Source organism: Lepisma saccharinum, chromosome 15 (genome assembly GCF_977018435.1).
Source record: "Lepisma saccharinum chromosome 15, izLepSacc3.1, whole genome shotgun sequence".
Taxonomy (NCBI): domain Eukaryota; kingdom Metazoa; phylum Arthropoda; class Insecta; order Zygentoma; family Lepismatidae; genus Lepisma; species Lepisma saccharinum.
The window spans coordinates 51,047,512-51,067,122 of record NC_139243.1 but is presented as its reverse complement, the minus strand read 5'-3'; the positions used below and the strand labels follow the sequence as shown (position 1 = coordinate 51,067,122).

Genomic DNA, 19,611 nt, shown 5'->3' with positions numbered 1-19,611 from the left:
TTCAAGATACTAATAAATTAGTATGACAGTACTCATGTCAAGTGCTGGCAACATACTTGTTAAAATCAACACAAAATAACAAACAGCACAATAAAAAACACTAAAAGTTTTTTCCAAGTCTTCCTTTTACATCTCGGAATCATCATCATGAAGTTCATCCACTTCCTCGTCACTCGACCAGCCCTGATTATGAGTCCGAGATGGAATCGAAGGCTTGGAAAAACTTTTAGTGTTTCTTATCGTGCTGTTTGTGTGTTTTGTGTTGATTTTAATAAATTAGTGTTATGTCTTCAACTTTACTTTTTTTATTTAAAAATGATAATATAAGGAATACAGCACCAATATGGATAAAACTTTAAACTGAATCAACCATAAGAAAACAACAATTTAATATTAAATAATTTGATAAAATAAATCAATTGGGAGGAAACGTGAAGTATGTTATCAGCTTACAATCCTGCCAAGAAAATATTGTATTTCCTTGATTTTCCTAGTTTTTTTGTTTTATAAAAGCTTGGAAGTACTTCAATACTTTCACTCTACAATGACAAGACTGCAACTAAGAACTGCCACATGGAATGAACACTGCGAAGTCCAGCACGTGAAAGTGATATAACTAGAGCCGAGCCAGTATCACTTTGAATCGATACCGATGCTTGATAATTGTAATATTAAAAGTTTCTTTTAAATATTGATTAATGTTAGTGTAAATATTCCACTCTAATTATGCATATGCATCAAATAAACTAAGTTTTTTGATTTTAACACACTGCCTGCCACAGTAGAAAAAAAATTCCTTGGGGCCACAAAATTTTATTTCGAGAATATAATAAAAACTTGAAAGCAGTATGTTTCTTGATAAAATATTGTAATTTTTAATTCTCTTATGTGCACAAGTCACATGCAACTCATGTGTGCTAGACTCAATTATTATGCTGCACACCATGAATTATATTTGACTCACAGCCTTTCCGAGCATTGTTATTGTTTTTTTTCTGAGCATTGAGTCTTTCGTTATTTGTAACTTTAGAACTTAGAACTGCCATATACTATTGTACCCGTATTGTTCAGGGTGCTGGCCAGCAATAATTCAAGGCCTATTGCAAAATCAGAAAAACTTTAAAAAAGTTCACGAATGAAAGTGTTTTTTTCTTTACGTGTCAGATTTATGTGAAATTTAAAGGCAAAAATATAAATTTAAAAGAGGTTAATGTACATCTATTCAGTTCATCCATGCTTTTTAAATTGTTCATATTAATTGCAACAATATCAGCATCACTAAAGTAAGATGTTCACGAACCATTTGCAAGATTTTGTCCATGGGGCCACTCTTCACGTAATATGTATGTTACAGCATGGTAGCATGAGTTGCCTGTCCAGCACGAGGCTCCCAAGGTAGGTAAAGAGACATGTGAGTCAAATACGCTTCACGTGGTCCCTTGCTTAAAGCTAGTAAGAGTTAAATACAACTCACGTGGCAGTTAAAATGTTAAAATATTCAATAATTATATCAGAATATTAACTGACATTTTATAGTATCACAAAATTCGATTCTTTTTCACACAAGTAAAAATAAACTTAGATTTTTGCATAATTTTCAGGATAGACTGTGAAAGTGTCACATGGCTTTTTTTACGGAGCCTGTGAAACATCAAAATGCCATGAAAGTATAGGCAGTTATCGATACATCAACATCGGTATCAGCTCAGCCCTAGATGAAACAGATAACAATTTCATAGGTAAATTTCATCAATTGGTTTTGAACGTACTGGTATATTTTAAATGGCATAATTTTTTTTACTAAAGTACGGCTAAATGGACTTACACTCTCTTCACGGTGCAACCTCCTACTGAACTGGTTCAACCTGTCCATCCTGAGGTCTGGATTCAGACGAGTGTGATCAGCCAATGCCCTCATCAGAGAGAAGTTTCCTCTGCAAAGAAAAAGTAGAAATTAACAAACACGAAGTGAATAAGAAGTAGAAAAATTATATCGTAATGCTATGTTAAAGCTTTCTTTCCCAAATGTACAGTGTGTTTCACAAGTCCCTCTGGGATTTTGGAAGCAGGTAGCTCAGAGGCAACTTAGGCATGGGAATTAGAGCATGTCACTGAAAAGCGTAATTATCAAAGTTTTTAACCTATCTTACAAATAAATGTTTGATACATCCTCCCTTTGTGACTCTGAAGACATATATGTATACACATAAACGGTCCACAGTCTCGGGTAATGATAGTCCCAGCCTACCTATTTGTTTTGCACACAAACAGCCACTTGCCTCGAATTTTCTACACCAGTCTTATTTTTTTGTCTGCTGGTGGTTCTGTATGATACTTGGTTCGAAAATTACATTGCACTGTAACAATTGGCTCACTTTTAGTCAACTGAAGGGTACCAAAAGCTTTCTGTTCTGGTTTGAACACCACTGCCCCCTAGCAGAGAAACGTATGCTAAAACACAGTATACCACAAAAACTTGTACATTTTCCCTACCCATTGGCATGGTATTTCCTCTTCTATGCGAGTTTCTTACTGCAAACCCCAACTTTAAAATCCCTGAGGGACTCATGAAACACGGTGTCGGTGTTTGGGCTATTGGCAAGCGTGGCACTCTCGGCTGTATGTCGGCACTGTGGACTGTCCATGAATTAAGTGGACAAGTTTCCATAACTAGTTTAAAGAGTGATTTATCACGCTTGTTGGCACTCCAATGATGATTGTTTTGTGAACACACGTAACCATTGAGGTGAAACCAGGCCTCTGAGAAAAACACTAAATATGGGTTGTTACGGTCCGCCACTGGGTGGGTGCATACGCCTTCTGGTATTGTGAAAATTCCCAGCCATATTCTATCACCACCCAACTTCCCGTACACCTAACTTGCTCAACCTACAGTTCACTTCCACACCCAACTGTACGGTAGTACAGAAAACCAAATTGGAGTCTCAAGAAGCCTCCATCTTGCCATTAAAAAGATCAACTCCCCAATCCATATTAAAGTAAACCAGGTGACCCTCAAGTAAATATGACAAGACAATCTTAAAATAGTCGGTTCCACTTTAAGTCACTTGAGTCCACCTATTCACCAGACTTCCCCATAACTTGATTTAACTTAATTGGGTTGAATAGATGATCCCCGAAAATGTTGATCCTACATGTACACTATTTATACCATTTTCCCTAACAGATATGCAATTATTTTAACATTTATGATCTGGCTATCCAACAACTATGTGAAGTACTCTAAGATCTACTTATTAACACCCTCTCCACCCCTATGGGAAATTCAGTTGACTAATCCCACTTTACATTTTCCCTTCCCTAACAGGTTATGCGATGCTTGCTTGAGACATGCAGATGGGGAGTGTCAAGTGTCATACACGATCAGCCCACTGTTCCCCTCCTGGAAAGGAATATGAATATTAATGCACTAACTTATAGCATGCACCAGGCACGGCTCGTGCATTATTTTCCTGGGGGTTTCACCGAAGTCATATGACACATACTCAGTTTCCGGAAATACTTTCTTCGCGAAACAAAGGGATCGGGGGGTGGGGCTTAAAAGATTGGTACATAATTTTTTCATAGAATGAGGTTTCATAATAATTATCATAAATTACTGACTGAAATGAAATTATATGTGGATAATAAATAGTCTTTCCTGCAATTATAAAACGAATAAACCACAATGGTCCTACAATTATTAAAGGGAAATGGCAACCCATGGCATGTGCGTACCAGAAACCTGAGACCCTATCATTGAAACGCTAGAGCTTTTTTTTCTTTTTTTAAATTTGGAGTTGGTCAACCAGCACACGCATTATCTCTTATTTTCTTTCAACATACGAGAAAGTTTGTTTCCGTTAATTGTATGCATTTTAGCGGCCATTTCTTAAATGTGCAGACAGCAACGCCTACACTGCATCAAATGGCATAACATAGTACATCCTTTGGAAAATCAATACTTTGCAACAACTATCCAAGCACTTAGAAAACTTACAAACTTGAAATATTGACACCGACAGGGTTTGTCGCGTCTTCCTTTCTTGTCTAAGATCACGCCATTCTTTTACTTTCACATATCCGAAGTGTTTCCATCTTTAAGGAAAAGTCTGAATGCATGCACCAGTTATTTTAGTAATGTATTTCTTTTATTTTAATTCATCGTGTCTAATTCCAGCTTTAATTCATTTCTACTCATCCTTCTCTCCCACAATTTTGCATTTATGCCAAGAACTTTGGCACAAAAATTATTCAACAGAGAAGATTAAATATGTAACGAATGTGCTCCAAACAAACCTCACAGGGCAACACTGTAAGGGAGGAACCAGCTGGGTCTCACTGGCAGCAAGGACGGTGCCCTCTGGCTTCTGTGTTGGCTTCTGAGAGAGCACGAACTGCGCATGACCGTTGGTTGGAGATCGAGGTTCCTCAGTATCCTCTGCCATGTATTTTGCCCATATAGCTTACCCTGAGCTTCTGCCTGCCGCCCGAACCTTCACCATGGCAGGAGCTCTCCTGTGGCGGTTCAGCTGAGGGTTTGCACGAGGGTGGCCGACTCGCGGTTTCTCTTTCTCAGCAAAATAATTTGCCATGTTACGGACACAAATACATGACTTCTTGTGTAGAAATTTAGCGAAAAATTGTCAAAAGGTAAATACATTGTTTATTGTCCATTCTCGAGGTAAATGCCATATATTATAAGTGGGGGTACACTGATCCTGTGCGCTATAGGGCCAACTGCACCTGGCATGCACATAACATTGGCAGGAAAATGTGTACAGCAACTGATGGACAAGGGTATACAACCATATATTTAAATTTTTTTTGTTTTATTGCTAATTCTTGAACATAATAAATGGATGTAAAATGGACAACTAACTGACAAAGAAAGTGTATTGCAAAATCTTTGTTGCCGGACCCTGTGGCCAAGTGGTTAGAACACCATGCTGCGACGCCAAGGATCCTGGATTCGAATCCCGCTCAGGCTTGGTTATTTGTGAATGTCCATTCATCAATTTCATCATTTCATCAGCCATCCCCATCTTCGCAAATTAGACAAGAGGCACAAAACGCGAAGTAAAATAAACTAAATCAATCAAATCAATCAATCAATCAAAATCTTTCTTTGTTGTAGTTACAGGCAACCTTGATAACAAAATAAACTCTTGTTGCAACACTCTTACTGATCACGTGACCATAATATTTATAGTCACATTAATGAAATACCACCTGCTGCCAATTATACAGTACCTGACACGGATTAGTATGATGTCAATTTCATATCCTGCCGAACTCTCTCCATATTATTGGTAGTTTACTGAAAATTACTTATAAACCACAGTGTACAACTATAATTAGAAGTGTACTCCCACCATGGGCTGTTTTGACGCAACTTACTATAAACTATATAAACTATATGGGATTAAATAACACAATTTTGCTTTATCATGCAGATGAATGCCTATCTTTCAGAATTAGCACCGAAACAAATCAATTGTTTATTGATATATATGCTGCATTGCTGCCACACTTCTTTATATGTTACAGGCATGTGTTAACATAGATCACAAGTGCTATGTCTGAAACGGTGAACTGAAATCTATCAGTCTTGCTTTCTGAAACTTCCAAGAGACAACATGTCTAATGAAAATAGTTTATTTCACTTTTGATTTTCCCCTTGATATGTTAGAATATACCACTCTTCAATTCATTCCCTCTTTGAAAACTTTATGTCGAAATCATGTTGTCCATCATAACAACTTTTCGTTTTGTACGCGAAATGGCAAACAATCATGAATGTGGGTCACCTCAGTGCAGGTGCACTGACAAACCATATGAGTACAATAGATAGAAGCAACGTTACACTCACTCAAAGTATTTTTGCTGCACTTCGGAACAACGTAAACTAAAAGATCATCTTACTCATAGATCTCTACCAGATTTATGTACTTCGACGACAAAACATTTTGGTTCGAATTACTGTGTTCCGCTTCGAACATGAAATGGCATCACTCTCCTACTTTCAATTGACTGGGAGCATGCGCACCAATAAGACAAAGAGCATTATAACAACATGATATATCCGACATGTAATGCACTCGCAGAATTTAAGCACTGTGCAAACTATACCTTTGTTCGCTGTCAAAACGGCACTGATTACTGGATCGGATGAGCACAAAATTCTTACTCACGAAAATGGTAGCCTGCAGTCCTAACCAAGTAAGGGGCAAAGTTGCTTCCTTCGGAAGGGGTGTTTTGTCACTCACCTTGGCGACAAATACCGTTATTCGCTCCCTAATTTCCCATCATTACAGATGAACCAGTTACTACTACAGGTCGGGCTGTTGAGCCAATGCCTGCTATTTCAAACTAATTTGCGATCAACACATCATCCAACATGACACGTCCATTACCTTCTTCTTCCACCACCTCCCGCTCATTTTCTTGTTGGACGAAATGTCCACGCCCAAAAACAATCCATGCCCAAAAACAATTCCGGTCAGAAATATTCATCCAACCTCCGGGGTGGTAAATCAAATTTACTATAACATAATACGATTAATTGTACTTCATGACATCGGGTACATGTAAATGTAACTATTTCTTACTCAAATACATGTATAATTCCATTTGTATCCCTAAATACACTGCTAGCGGTATTCTGATCCTTGAATGCACTAGCGACATCTCTAGGGTACTCTTTAAACTACTACAAATTTTTAATCTTACGTTACACAGTATACTCACACTATCTGTGATTCACTAAACAAATTAAATGGACCGCAACTCTGTGGTGTACTCAAATCTTACCCACATAAGAGACTTTACGTAAGTCCCTTCTTGTTTTCTTTGCTTAAACAAGCCCTATGATTCATCATAGGGTCTATTTCTCCATTGTAGATATTAATCAACACTCACAATATGTGTACCTGCATGTAGGATTACCTGGCTGAAAAGCATGTGTCACAGTAATTTTATATGGCTTTAAATTTAACAGTATCACACCTCTCTGTACAGAGCCATAAGAATAAAATTTAGTATACAGAGTGTGGATTGTTTAACCACGTGGAACCTTTACAGCCAGGAATTTTGTTTCAATCACCTTTGAACTTCACGTGCCAATTGACACACATGAATCATAAATACATACTGTGCAGTAGAAAACATTCGCTGAGCAATAACATGCTTTGCAGTTGAATACACTAGAAAAAACCCAATACGTAACAAGTATCCTATCACTTCAGTTGCCAGACTAAGAACAGGCCATGCAATACAAAGCAAGGACCCGAATCATTTCACATTATCGTGTCTACTTTCAGGACCTCTGTAAAAACCGCTTTCTAGGCCCCCAGCTTACGTGTTAGTGGGTGTCTTAATAAAGATGTATCAAAAAGGTGTGAGCATCGAGAACAACTAGTTTCCTACATAATGTGCAGTACAATTCAGGTTCAATAAATGGCTTTCTTAGTTGTAGGTTGTAAAGCTGTTTCCACACTGATCAGGTGCAAATGACATCATACCTATTCAATAAGTAACCAACCCATGTCACCTCCCCCCTTCTCCCTCCACTGTATTTAGCATCCCAAAGCTTTTACTTCTGTAACCACCTTCTTTATTCTGTAGTAGAAGAGAGATCAAAGTTATGTTAGGGATTCGCAGCAGTCAGGAAGTTATTTTCTATTATTTCTTGCCCGATAAATACCAATGATACACATCCCATGTGACATACTTGAATTCTACAAGAATGGTGCCACTTTTCACAATGCCTCAAAATGCTATGATACAAAGTGAAAAATGGAAAATGGCCATTTCACTTTTATAGTGTTTAAAAAAAATAGTATTTTATTTAATTATTTATTTATAAACCACTCCAACCTGGTACTTTGTACAGTGCGTCCATTTCGATCTTCAGCCGAGAGATCGGGAGAAGCGTGGCGGGCGGTGCTGACGGAGATGCCAACATTCGCGGCCTGTAATGCCCGCTTATTTTTATGGACATATGCAGACATTTATATAAATATTGCAAAACGAGCACTAACCTGTGTTATAATTTATCATCTGTAATTCATCCAAGTTCCACCCTTATATACACAAAAAATACGATTTAGAAACAATGTTAAGAGCCATAGATAATAAAACATTTTAATCATAATTTTGACCAGTAACGTCCTGCTTAAGTTTATATCCTTGAAAGAGTTTTGTGGCGATGGGAATCGTTTGGAGGTTTCGAATGTGCAACACTGTATCAAGATTACGCTGTAGACGAAACCGTTAAAAGTGAATGGTTTTCGTAAACTTCCTTGCAATCCGATATCTCCGAGCTCGAGTTTTTTTGTTCCTTCGCGACTAGATGAAGACAGAGCTGTGAATATAGTGGCGAGCAATGTAAACCACGAGCGTGTTAATTACGTACTGTGCACAAGAGTGTTATTCTTGGTTACTTGCAGTTACTTGTTTGTGTTATTGTTGTATGTGTGTATGTGTGTTGTGTCAGTTAGACGATTTGAATGCCAGCCGCAAGGTTCACGTTAGAACAAAGATTTATTATGTATGACACGTACATGAAAACAGACTCGTGTCGAGACATGTGTAGGCAATTTGTACAGAAATTCCCAGGCGTTTGAACTCCACATAGAGATACGGTTAGACATCTTGTCCTTAAATTACGAGAAACTGGATCGTTAAATTTTAAAACACCTAAGCAAAAATGACAGATTCTAACCGAAGCAAAACTCAATGATATTGGTGCAGCGTTAGAACGTTCTCCAAACAAACCTCTACGCCGTGTTTCACAAGAGGTGGGCGTGTCAAAATCATCGGCACATACAGCCACTAAGCTACTAAAATTAAAACCGAAATCTTATAACACAGGTTAGTGCTCGTTTTGCAATATTTATATAAATGTCTGCATATGTCCATAAAAATAAGCGGGCATTACAGGCCGCAAATGTCGGCATCTCCGTCAGCGCCGCCCGCCACGCTTCTCCCGATCTCTCGGCTGAAGATCGAAATGGACGCACGGTATTTGTGCCTGTTGATATATACATGTTAAATGCAGTGACATAGCGAAAACATTCACGGTTTTATGTTTGCATGTCGAAATTATTTCATACATAATAAGCATCACAGTTATGGTGAGCAAAAAAATTTGGAAAAAAATACAAGAATAAATACAGTATTACATGTTAAAATACACTTGCTATTTAAGAGAATAAAGTAAATTCAACAATGATAAAAAACAAAACTAATAGTTACATGAAGTTTTTGTTGTATCTTTTCCTAAATTTCAATGTTATGTTTTACTACAATTTGGCATTATTTTACTATTCCTTATATGCTTAAAATTTTTAATTGTAGTTTTAACGACAAAAAGAACAAATTTGGCCATTTCCCACAAAGGTAAGTAATAAATTTGTTCTTTTTGACGTTAAAACTAAATTTATTACTAACCTTTGTGGGAAATGGCCAAATTTCTTACATTTGGAAAACTATCTCAACACATCACCCAATAAATATGAAATGTTTATTGAATGATATCACCCAAATCTTTGAACACATTCATACACATCACATTTCCCTGACAATGCCAAAAATCTCTCTGCGACCTCAAAATACAGTTTTGTGTACACACACATGCATGCCCTCTAAACCCCTCCCCTGCAACAACACAGCAGATGCATCTTGATGAAAATTTTCCTACTAACTCTAACTTTAGGTTTCAAGGCACCTACCTCATGTCATCATTCAAACCAGTCATTCTGCACAGTTCTGGGACCAGGTAGATTGGCTGCTTCACTCCTCGACGGCGGTCTCTCTCCTTTGGCATGGAAACCAACATTGGCTGGTTGTCATGGTTTATTTCAATTTCATAACGCTGAAGAAAAAAAATCAAAGACAATGTTTTTCAAAAGAATTCAAACAACTACAACAGTCTAATGAAAACATTTAAAGATTCTCATTTTAGGATGGGCCTGAAAATTAGGGTTATTAAAGGTCCAAGGACCCATAAATTCTAATGGGTTATATTGGGTTCCGTCATAGGACTGTAACCTTTCTTCACGCACAATTTAAGTTTGGTACAAGTTGTGTGTTGTTTTATTGAAAAAAGGTTCCTGGACTGTATTTCAATTGATCTGGAAAAGGCTCCTGGATGATTGATTCTCTCCCATACATACTAATGGGTTCTACAAAGGCTGTCGCAGAGAAGGTGAGACTAATTCCTGTATAGGAAAACAGCAACGTCCATTGGCTAGCAAATGTACTAGGGTGAAAATTTGGTTCATTAGCTGCCGATTGAGACCATAATTAGCACAATAGGTCAAACAGTCGTGACTGCGTAGCAGTTAAAAGACAAGCATGTACATGGACCCCTCCAAGAATCATTAAAATGAAACAAAAAAAATTACAAACCACAAAATTTTTCTTCAGAATCAGTCATATCGAGTAGACGTACATCTTTTTCAAAATAGGTACCATTGAGAGCTAAGCAATCGTCCACACGCTCCTGCCACTTTGTGAATGTCTTTGAAAATTTGTCGTCAGGTAGCGAACTGAAGAAAACTTGTGCTGCGGTGATCACTTCTTTGTTCGTCATGAAGTGACGACCACGTAAAGCGGCCTTTAAAAGTGGAAATAGCCAAAAGTCTCAGGGTGCAAGGTCTGGGATGTACGCGGGAAAATTTCCATTTTTCTCTTCATCGTGTAATCCTGAAAAGCCCGCGTGGTGTGCGGCTGTGCGTTATCGTGGTGCAATATGAAGGAGTTCTTCAAATGCGGCCTCTTTTTTGCTACGTGCTGGCGCAGAGTCTCAATGACTTCTTGGTAATACTGTGGCTCTAATCAGTCTGTCTTGATCGGCATATGCCTATTGAAACATTGTTTCCGCAGTACATTTCCCTAAACACCAACAAAATTTTATGGCACATCGCCGTTCATCTTGAATACTCATCGCGAAAAGCAATGTTATACACAAAAACCTGGAGGGGTAAACGAAACACGTTCCACGTAAATCAACACAGCTGCTCACTAACGTGGTTTCGCAACATGTGACAACTTGCTACGGAAACAGAATGAGTCATCCTACACGACGCAACTAGTGCCGAAATCATACGCAGTGTTGCCAAGCCAGGAAAAAATCTGTCTCACCTTGTCTGCGACAGCCTTTGTATTTGGTTCCATGACAGGACCAGAACATTTATGGTTGCACAATTTAAATTGGGTCCACGCTGCTTATAGTTTCATTTCAATACTGAACTTGGACCCTAAAAAACTGATCTGCATAAAAGCTTCCTGAACCACATTTTAAATTCATCCGCGAAAAAGGTTCCTGGACAGATTTGAAATACTTTACAGATAAAAAGATTCCTTCCAGTCCAGAACCCATTTAACCTTGCTAATTTTCTCTCCTGGGCCCAAATTGAATATATATAACGTTCCTGGACCTTTAACAACACTGCTTAAGACAAAAGTTATTCCCAGTTTTCATAAAATCATAGAAAATATGTTGCTAAGCATGTTACAATTTAACATTTTTTTCTGAAATGTACATGTTTTCCATCCATAGATATATAATTGTTACATTTCATGTGAATTTTGTAACACTTGATTTTTTCTGTAAAATCTTTTTGAAAATAAAAATAATAAACATTGTAATAAAACTTACTGCGAACATATTTTCAATACATAATATGGAAATAACTAATGAAAAATAACCTAAAAACTTCTTCTTGGGATTGAAATCGTTACTAAATGCAAAATCTGAAACGGAATCCCCATAAAAAATGTCCACAATATGCATATAAATTACTCAATGCATAAACAAAAGTGCAAAGTAATTCAACCTGAATAGAAGTAAAATTCAGCAACAAAGAAGGTGCAGCAAGAAAATTCATCAACATGACATCTAGCAGTTGGAATTTGAAACAGGCAGATCCTATGTGGAAAAGCTTTCCCTACGCAATGGGACATTTAGGAGCTCCATACATTCATGATCTCAGCATCTGTGAAGGTGGCATATTCAGCACCATTCTCTGGCCACCTTTATCCCCCCAAGTACACATTTTATTAGAAACTGGGTGAACACAAGAGCTACCAGGGAAATGGTCCGATTATTCCCACATGAGATATAATGTAAAAATAATTTGAAATCACCTTTCTGTAGTATTCCTTGTAAGTCATTTCACATCCATCCTTCATGTCAAACTTGGACTTAGGAGACACAGTGAAGTCAACGTCATCAACTCTGTATGTTTTGTTGCTGTAGTCAGCCAGGACAATGGCTCCAAGGATGGACTGCTTGAACAGCCTCTGCAATGAAAAATATATATTAACAATTTCACTAGTGCATACACACATTATTTAATGATAAGGATCTTTTCTTATGTATCTGAAGCAGGCGCAGTTGGCCCTATAGCACACAGGATCAGTGAACCCCCAGTAATATATGTCATTTACCTCGAGAATGGACAATAAACAATGTCTTTACCTTTTGACAATTTTTTGCTAAAATTTCTACACAATAAGTCATGTATTTTTGTCCGTAACAAGGCAAATTCATTTGCTGAGAAAGAGAAACTGCGAGTCTGCCGCCCTCGTGCAGACCCTCAGCTGAACCCCCTCAGGAGAGCTCCTGCCATTGTGAAGATTCGGGCGGCAGGCAGAAGCTCGGGGTAAGCTATATGGGCAAAATACATGGCAGAGGATACTGAGGAACCTCGATCTTCAACCAACGTTCATGTGCAGTTCGTGCTCTCTCAGAAGCTGCAGCAGAAGCCAGAAGGCACCGTCCTCCCTGCACGCTGCGAGTGAGGCCCAGCTGGTTCCTTACTTCCAGTGTTGCCCTGTGAGGCTCAAGTTTGAAGCGCATTTGTTACATATTCAATCTTCTCTGTTGAATAAATGCAAAATTGGGCAGAGAAGGATGAGTAGAAAGTAGAAATGAATGAAAGCTGGAAATAGACGCGATGAATTAAAATAAAAGAAATACATTACTAAAATAATTCGAGCATGCATTCAGACTTTTTCCTTAAAGATGGAAACACTTTGCATATGTGAAAGTAAAATAATGCCGCGATCTTAGACAAGAAAGGAAGACGTGACAAATCCTGTCGGTGTCAATGTTTCAAGTTTGTAAGTTTTCGAAGTACTTTCATAGTTGTTGCAAAGTATTGATGATCCAAAGGATGGACTATGTTACGCCATTTGATGCAGTGTAGGTGTTGCCGTCTGCGCAGATAAGAAATGACCGCTAAAATGCATACAATTAACAGAAACAAATTTTATCGTCTGTTGAAAGAAAATTAGAGATAAAGCGTGTTCTGGTCGACCAACTCCAAATTTGAAGATAGAAAAAAAAAGCTGTAGCATTTCAATGAAAGAGTCTCAGGTTTCTAGTATGCACATGGCATTGATTGCCATTTCACTTGATTAATTGTAGGACCATTGTGTTTAGTCATTTTATAATTGCATGCATGGATGTCCTAAGGGGAAAAGTGGCCACACACCCCTGGAAAATTAATGTCAACCTAAAACTATTTATTACACACATATAATTTCATTTCACTCACAGTAATTTATGATAAGTAATATAAAGGCGTTGCAGGGACTGAAGGAGTGTTTTTGAGAGAACAACACTATTACAGGGAAAAATGTGCCTCGTTTGTCCACCCTGGAAAAAAACTATCTTGCTTCCCATTCCTGGCACAAGTCCTGAGGACGTCCATGATTTTCTAATGAGACCCGAAATTTCTTTCATTGATGCACAATTTATTGTACTTAGTTTTAGTCCTAAATTTATTCGCACACCTCTACTATGAAACCTCATTCTATGAAAAAATTATGTGCCAATCTTTTACATCCCCCCCCTGATCCCTTTAATTCGCAAAGAAAGTTTCTTGCGGAAACTGAATATGTGTCATATGACTTCGGTGAACCCCCAGGAAAGTAATGCACGAGCCGCGCCTGATCTGAAGTTTCATATTTTTATGTTCCTGTTTTTGTTAATTGGCCAATTAACTTTGAAGGACCACTGTCTTCATTAACCTTTAGTTTGCCAATGGTCCACTAGTGGACCATCGAAATTATAGGCATAGTCCGCCGATGGTCCAATAGTGGACCATCGTGCAGGTTAAAAAGTTCATGTGCTTTTAGGACCTTCATACTTGTATGTGAGGTTGTAAACGCTGACAGATGTTGAGATAAAACTTTGAAATATCATGTGGAAGATAATCCACCCACCAGGACCTCCCTACCCCCACTCCTAAGTTACGTATGGAAGCTGGCGCTAATTTTAAATTTGTACATTTATTTGGCAAAAAATGTTATAACTCGTCGACTATTTGAACATTCTACTTCGGGTAACTTTTGTTTTGCCGCTAAAACATCAGGGCATGCAACCGTGCAGGAATCAAAAAGCCAAAGCCAATAAGAGGGGTTGGGTGGGCAGTGGCCCCCAACTTTCAATAAAAAAAAATCATAAAAATGGGGTTTGCCCCCTCTTCCCCCACTATTTCTGGAAGGGGAGGCAAACCTTAGCCTTATTTTCAAAGAATGGTCCTTTCTCAACTGAATGAAAGTCATTTCATGTTCCTGGGTGCATTACATTATAGAATATGTGAAAAAACTCCCCATTTTTATGATTCGGATTAACATATACACACTCACGTTAGTCTGAAAAGTTTTAATACTATTTTACGTATTTATTTTGTATAGAGTCAGTCATACAATGTTCCTTATCCCATAGGCCAGGGGATCCCAATCATTTTCGTTTCACAGCACCCTAAGTGTTTCAAGATTCTTCCACGGTGCCCAAGTCAGAATGTAGGCCTATTTAAAGCTTGCAATTCTCAGTTATTGCGGTTAGGTTGCTTGCCTTAAGTTAAAAAATAAACACAAATTTCAAATTCAGAAACATTTTAAGTGTAAAAAGTATTAAATAAGCAAATATTTGGAACAACCATATCTAAAACATTGTGTAGACTAACAAGTAAGTGATTTCAGTGAAAATAATATTGAAACATTTTGCAGAGCTCCTGTAAGCCAAACACGGCATGCCAGGGAGCCACAGTGCACACTTTGGGAACCACTGCCATAGGCTACCAAATCGGTTTAACATCTCAAACAAAATATATATCTTCAGCTCATATTTGTCTTCTATAAGCAACATACAAAAAATTGTAAATAAGCAATATTATTTTGAAACAAGTGTTTTTTTTGTTTTTTTAACACTACCTTCTTATTAAACTATTGTTTATTTCTAGTTTAAAAATGGCTTCTGCTGTACTGGAAATTTCAATGAATAAATACAGTGGTCCTTCAGAGTTAATCAGACAAAAACAGCAATGGAAATACAAAACTTTGCCTACACAATAGTTTAATTGCATTTATTGCACCATACCATACCCATCTTACTGGGCATAGAAAAATATATATGCAGGAGAAATTAGTCTTAAGAAAAAACAAAACTAACACTTTTGTTTGTTTTCATTATTGCAGCGATTCAAGACATGAGTGTTACGTTAACCACGAGTGCACGTTTTAAAGTTATGATCTGTGACCAGGTTACTAATGTATGGGAGAGATGATTAAACAGAAAATGAGCTATGGAGAAATTAATGCAATGGAATGCTGCGACATGCCTTGTCCTATTGGAGACATAATCTGATATGTTGAAAGTATCATTTTGCCAACTATATGTATTTAAGATACATCAAACCAGATTGATTGATTTGGTTTATTTTATGAGGCTCAGTCAATAAATAACGAGGCAGTGGATGTAACGCCACAACTATGGTAGTTAGAAATGGGTCGACGGGCCTGAAATGGAGGTGCAGGTGTGACGAAACTGATTCGTTACCTGTCTGGCAATGTATATGCAAAGGAGGAGTGGCCGTGTCCAGTCATTCCGTGTTTTCCCTCCACCAAAAAAGTTCAAGACCCTCCACACTAGTGCCAGCAAGGTCATGCCTTCGTTCTTCTTCGATCGCAAAGGATCGCTCCTCGTCGACTTCCTGGGGCATGGAGCTACGGTCAAAGCCCAGCAGTATTGTGAAACGTTAACGAAGCTCAGGAAGGCAATCACATCGAAACGTCCTGGTCACCTTTCTTGTGGTGTCATCCTATTGCACGACAATGCTAAACCACACACAGCCAACGCAAGAAAGGAATGTCTGAAAAATCCAAGTGGGAAGTCCTGAGCCACCCCTCTCTAGTCCAGATCTGTCGCCGTGTGACTTCCACATATTCGGTGAGCTCAAAGACACTGCAGGGACAATGGTTTCAATCGAACGATGACGTCAAGGAGTACATGCGCATTTGGTTCCAACAGCAGCCAAAGGAGTTCTACAAGCATGTCATTTTGCGACTGGTGTTACAATGATATAAATGCCTAAAGAGTGGTGGACAATACTTCTGAGGTTCGTTACGTAAGTACTGTGAAATATCCCCTGCCTCGTTATTTATTGACTGAGCCTAATACTTTGCTTTTCTGCCACTTTTGGTTCATTGCAACAATGACAAATGATGTAACTGGGTTACTTTTACAGTTAGTTTCTGCTGGAAATTTTCTTGAAAATTGCACAACCAACTGTCAATAATTGTTAAAAAAATAAACACAGTGCAACCTCGATTTTACATTTCCAGATTTTACATGTTCCCGCATTATACATTAAATTTTGATGGTTCCAATATAGCAAAACCGTTTTTTCCCTCTAAATTTTATTTTTTCATGCATTTTAAGTTTTCCCAGCTTGATTCCCGAAATGTAAAATTGAAGTTCCACTGCAGATTTACATGCATTTCATTCAAGTCTAGTATTTACTGCAATGAAACATGATGGAACTAAACACTGAAGTCTTGAAGTGCAATTAGAAACAATGAATTACAACAGAGATGTTGGATGTTCTAAATTTAACATGAAATGATGTATAGTTTTATTGCCTTAGGTAATTCCATGAAAACACTTTCACCTTAGCATCCATAGAAGAGACATGGTTGGAACAGGGTTGCCAAAGTTAGCTCTTCCCACATTGCCAAAACTAGCAATTCGCACACACTGCAAAAATAGTAACTGCTGCAGCTAGTTGTAGACAGTGCAGGAAAGTTTTGAGGGGTGGGATTCAGGGGTCCAAGCACAGCTGTTTTTATTATTATTTTACTAATTTTTACTCTCCTGGTATAAATAGTGTTTGTAATGTATGTGTGACTTTGACATGAAATTCTAATTTTGGAAATTTTAAAAATTGAAACCATTTATTCTTTTCTTTAAATGGAAGAATATGTATTGTACACTGCATTTTTCAATTTATGTTTTTATACTTCGTTAGTCTTTTCTTTTTGAATATATAACTGAACTTGATTTTCATTGTTAACAATAAAAATAACAAGCTTCTTGATATTTTTGCAACTTGAATGATGAAAATTCAAGGGGGAGAGGGAGGGGTTAATGGACCAGCTTGATCAAAATGCATCTACATATTTTTAACAGTAGCTAGTTACAGATATAATTCCTCAAAAAAAAAAAAAAAAAAAAAAAAAAAAAAAAAAAAAAAACTTAATTAGAGATACTACTGGCTTAGTTTTACTGAAGAGTAAAATTGTACTGAATACATCAGTTGAGGAAAATTCCTTTTTCTTCCTGGTGTCCGAAGACGAGGCCCAACGTAATATATGTTCATTTTGGGTCATTGTAGGCCAGAAAAGGGTGGGTTTTAATTGTCCTTTTTTGCCTTTTTCGGTGTCTTTTTGGCTTATTGGTCCTTTTTTAGCCTATTTTTAGGTCTTAACGGCTTTTTTTTGCAACTTCACTTTCCTTCGACTACGTTTTTACTGCCCATTCTCAATTCGAATCATCATCATCAGTTCATCACCTCTTAAACATTGTTTCTGTAGTAAAGAAATAAAATAAATACATTTGAACCATCCCTGAAACGAGAGAACTGTATACGACCAGACTGCATGCGCCTGAAAAGATCTCAAGTCAGATAAGGAGGTGTCGCACATATTCATTCCTTTTTTTCCCATTTTTAGGTTCTTTTTTTATATTTTTAGGCAGTTTTGTCTTTTTTTGGCAATTTATAGGTCTTCAACATCCGAGCCCTAGTAATAACATTACCAAAGAAAATTACAAAAATGACAGACTAAGATTAAAGATAGACTGTTTCTGACATTACTGGTCCTTTCCCACCCTTGCAAGCAAAAGCGTGAAAAAAAAGTCCCATCGATTCAGCTTCCCTAGCAAAAACAGGTTGTTTCTACTCAAAACATCTGCACTTGCTATGCACTTGAAAACCAAGTTTCAAACAAACGTAATGATGGCAGAAACTTTTCTTACCTGATAGTTCTCAGGGCTCTTGTGCACACACTCCGTCAGCTGGTCAAGCACAGAATCTTGCCTCATCACCTTGTGAGTTATTTCAGCACAAAGCAGGATATCGTGTTCGTGCTGCCGAATGGAAGTGATGTACCCAGGCCAGAGCTCCAGCTTGTAGTCACTCACATCAACCTTGGATCTGGGATCAAAGTAGTGTCTTCCCACCAACTGCAGGTTGAGGTAATCAAGGCACTTTCGCAGGAGGATGTTGAAGAACTGCAGGTAGTGGTGGTCTCCAGGGGCAAGATCACCTACCAGTCTGATGGTGATCATGATCTTCAAGTCATCTGACTGTCTCGTTGTGAGCAGTTCCAGAGGCTACAAAAGGCAAATTATGATAGTCAGAACTAATTCATATACAACGCTTAACTCTTAAATGCCGGGATGTGACATACGAGGGGCGTATCATAAAGAATTACACTTTATTGTATTCGATACATACAGACATAGATACATTTAATCTGCTATACGCACTTTCTCAACATAGTCCCCCTGGAGCTGTAGACACTTACGCCAGCGGTGTGGAAGTCGTTCGAGACCATTTTGAAACCATAGTTTTTCTTGTATGTACGCATTGCTTGCATGGTAGAATTATTTTCCTGTAGTTTACGGTTATTACAAGCATAAGAAAAAAAAAAAAAAAAAAAAAAAATAGACTGCTTTTTTCACAGTTAAGTTGCTATATTACAACAATGTAACATTGACAACATCCATTATATAACAATTTATTTTTGTTTAAAAATTACTAACCATTGTTATAACTGTATCTTTAGTCAAAATGAAAATAAATGTCTGATGAAAGGAGCGTGTGTTCTCCTGAAACGTCACAAAGAAAAAACTGTTTTCTTATGCTTGTAATAACCGTAAACTACAGGAAAATAATTTTGAAACCAGTTCTTTGGAGTTGTGTGCACCCATCGCTGGACAGCCTCATGGAGTTCCTCACAATTGTTGAAATGGTGACCATGCAGGGGCTTCTTTATGGCGCCAAACAAGTGAAAATCGGACGGTGCCAAATCGGGAGAGTATGCTGGATGTGGTAACACCTTGAAACCCAGTCGGTCAATAGCAGCTGTTGTTTCACGACTGGTGTGCGGCCGGGCATTGTCATGTTGGAGAAGCACACCTTTGCCCCATTTGCCTTGCCTCTTCTTTTGAATTGCACGACGCAACCACGTCAGTGTTGCCACGTAGACTGCACTGTTAACGGTGGTTCCCCTCGGTAGCCAATCAATGAGGAT

The 19,611-nt window shown here is 37.9% G+C and overlaps 1 protein-coding gene across 3 annotated transcripts in view; it reads right to left on the bottom strand.

Moving 5' to 3' along the window:
• LOC145999703 (piwi-like protein Siwi) overlaps positions 1-19,611 on the bottom strand; it is an 85,024-nt gene that overhangs the window by 43,685 nt on the left and 21,728 nt on the right. For all 3 annotated transcript variants that reach the window (XM_083136960.1, XM_083136961.1, XM_083136963.1), the window contains exons 6-9: positions 18,332-18,688; positions 12,154-12,309; positions 9,735-9,877; positions 1,826-1,934 (exon numbers count right to left, since the gene is read on the bottom strand). In XM_083136960.1, the coding sequence (XP_082993086.1) occupies positions 1,826-1,934; positions 9,735-9,877; positions 12,154-12,309; positions 18,332-18,688 (765 nt within the window). The remainder of the gene's footprint in view (positions 1-1,825; positions 1,935-9,734; positions 9,878-12,153; positions 12,310-18,331; positions 18,689-19,611) is intronic.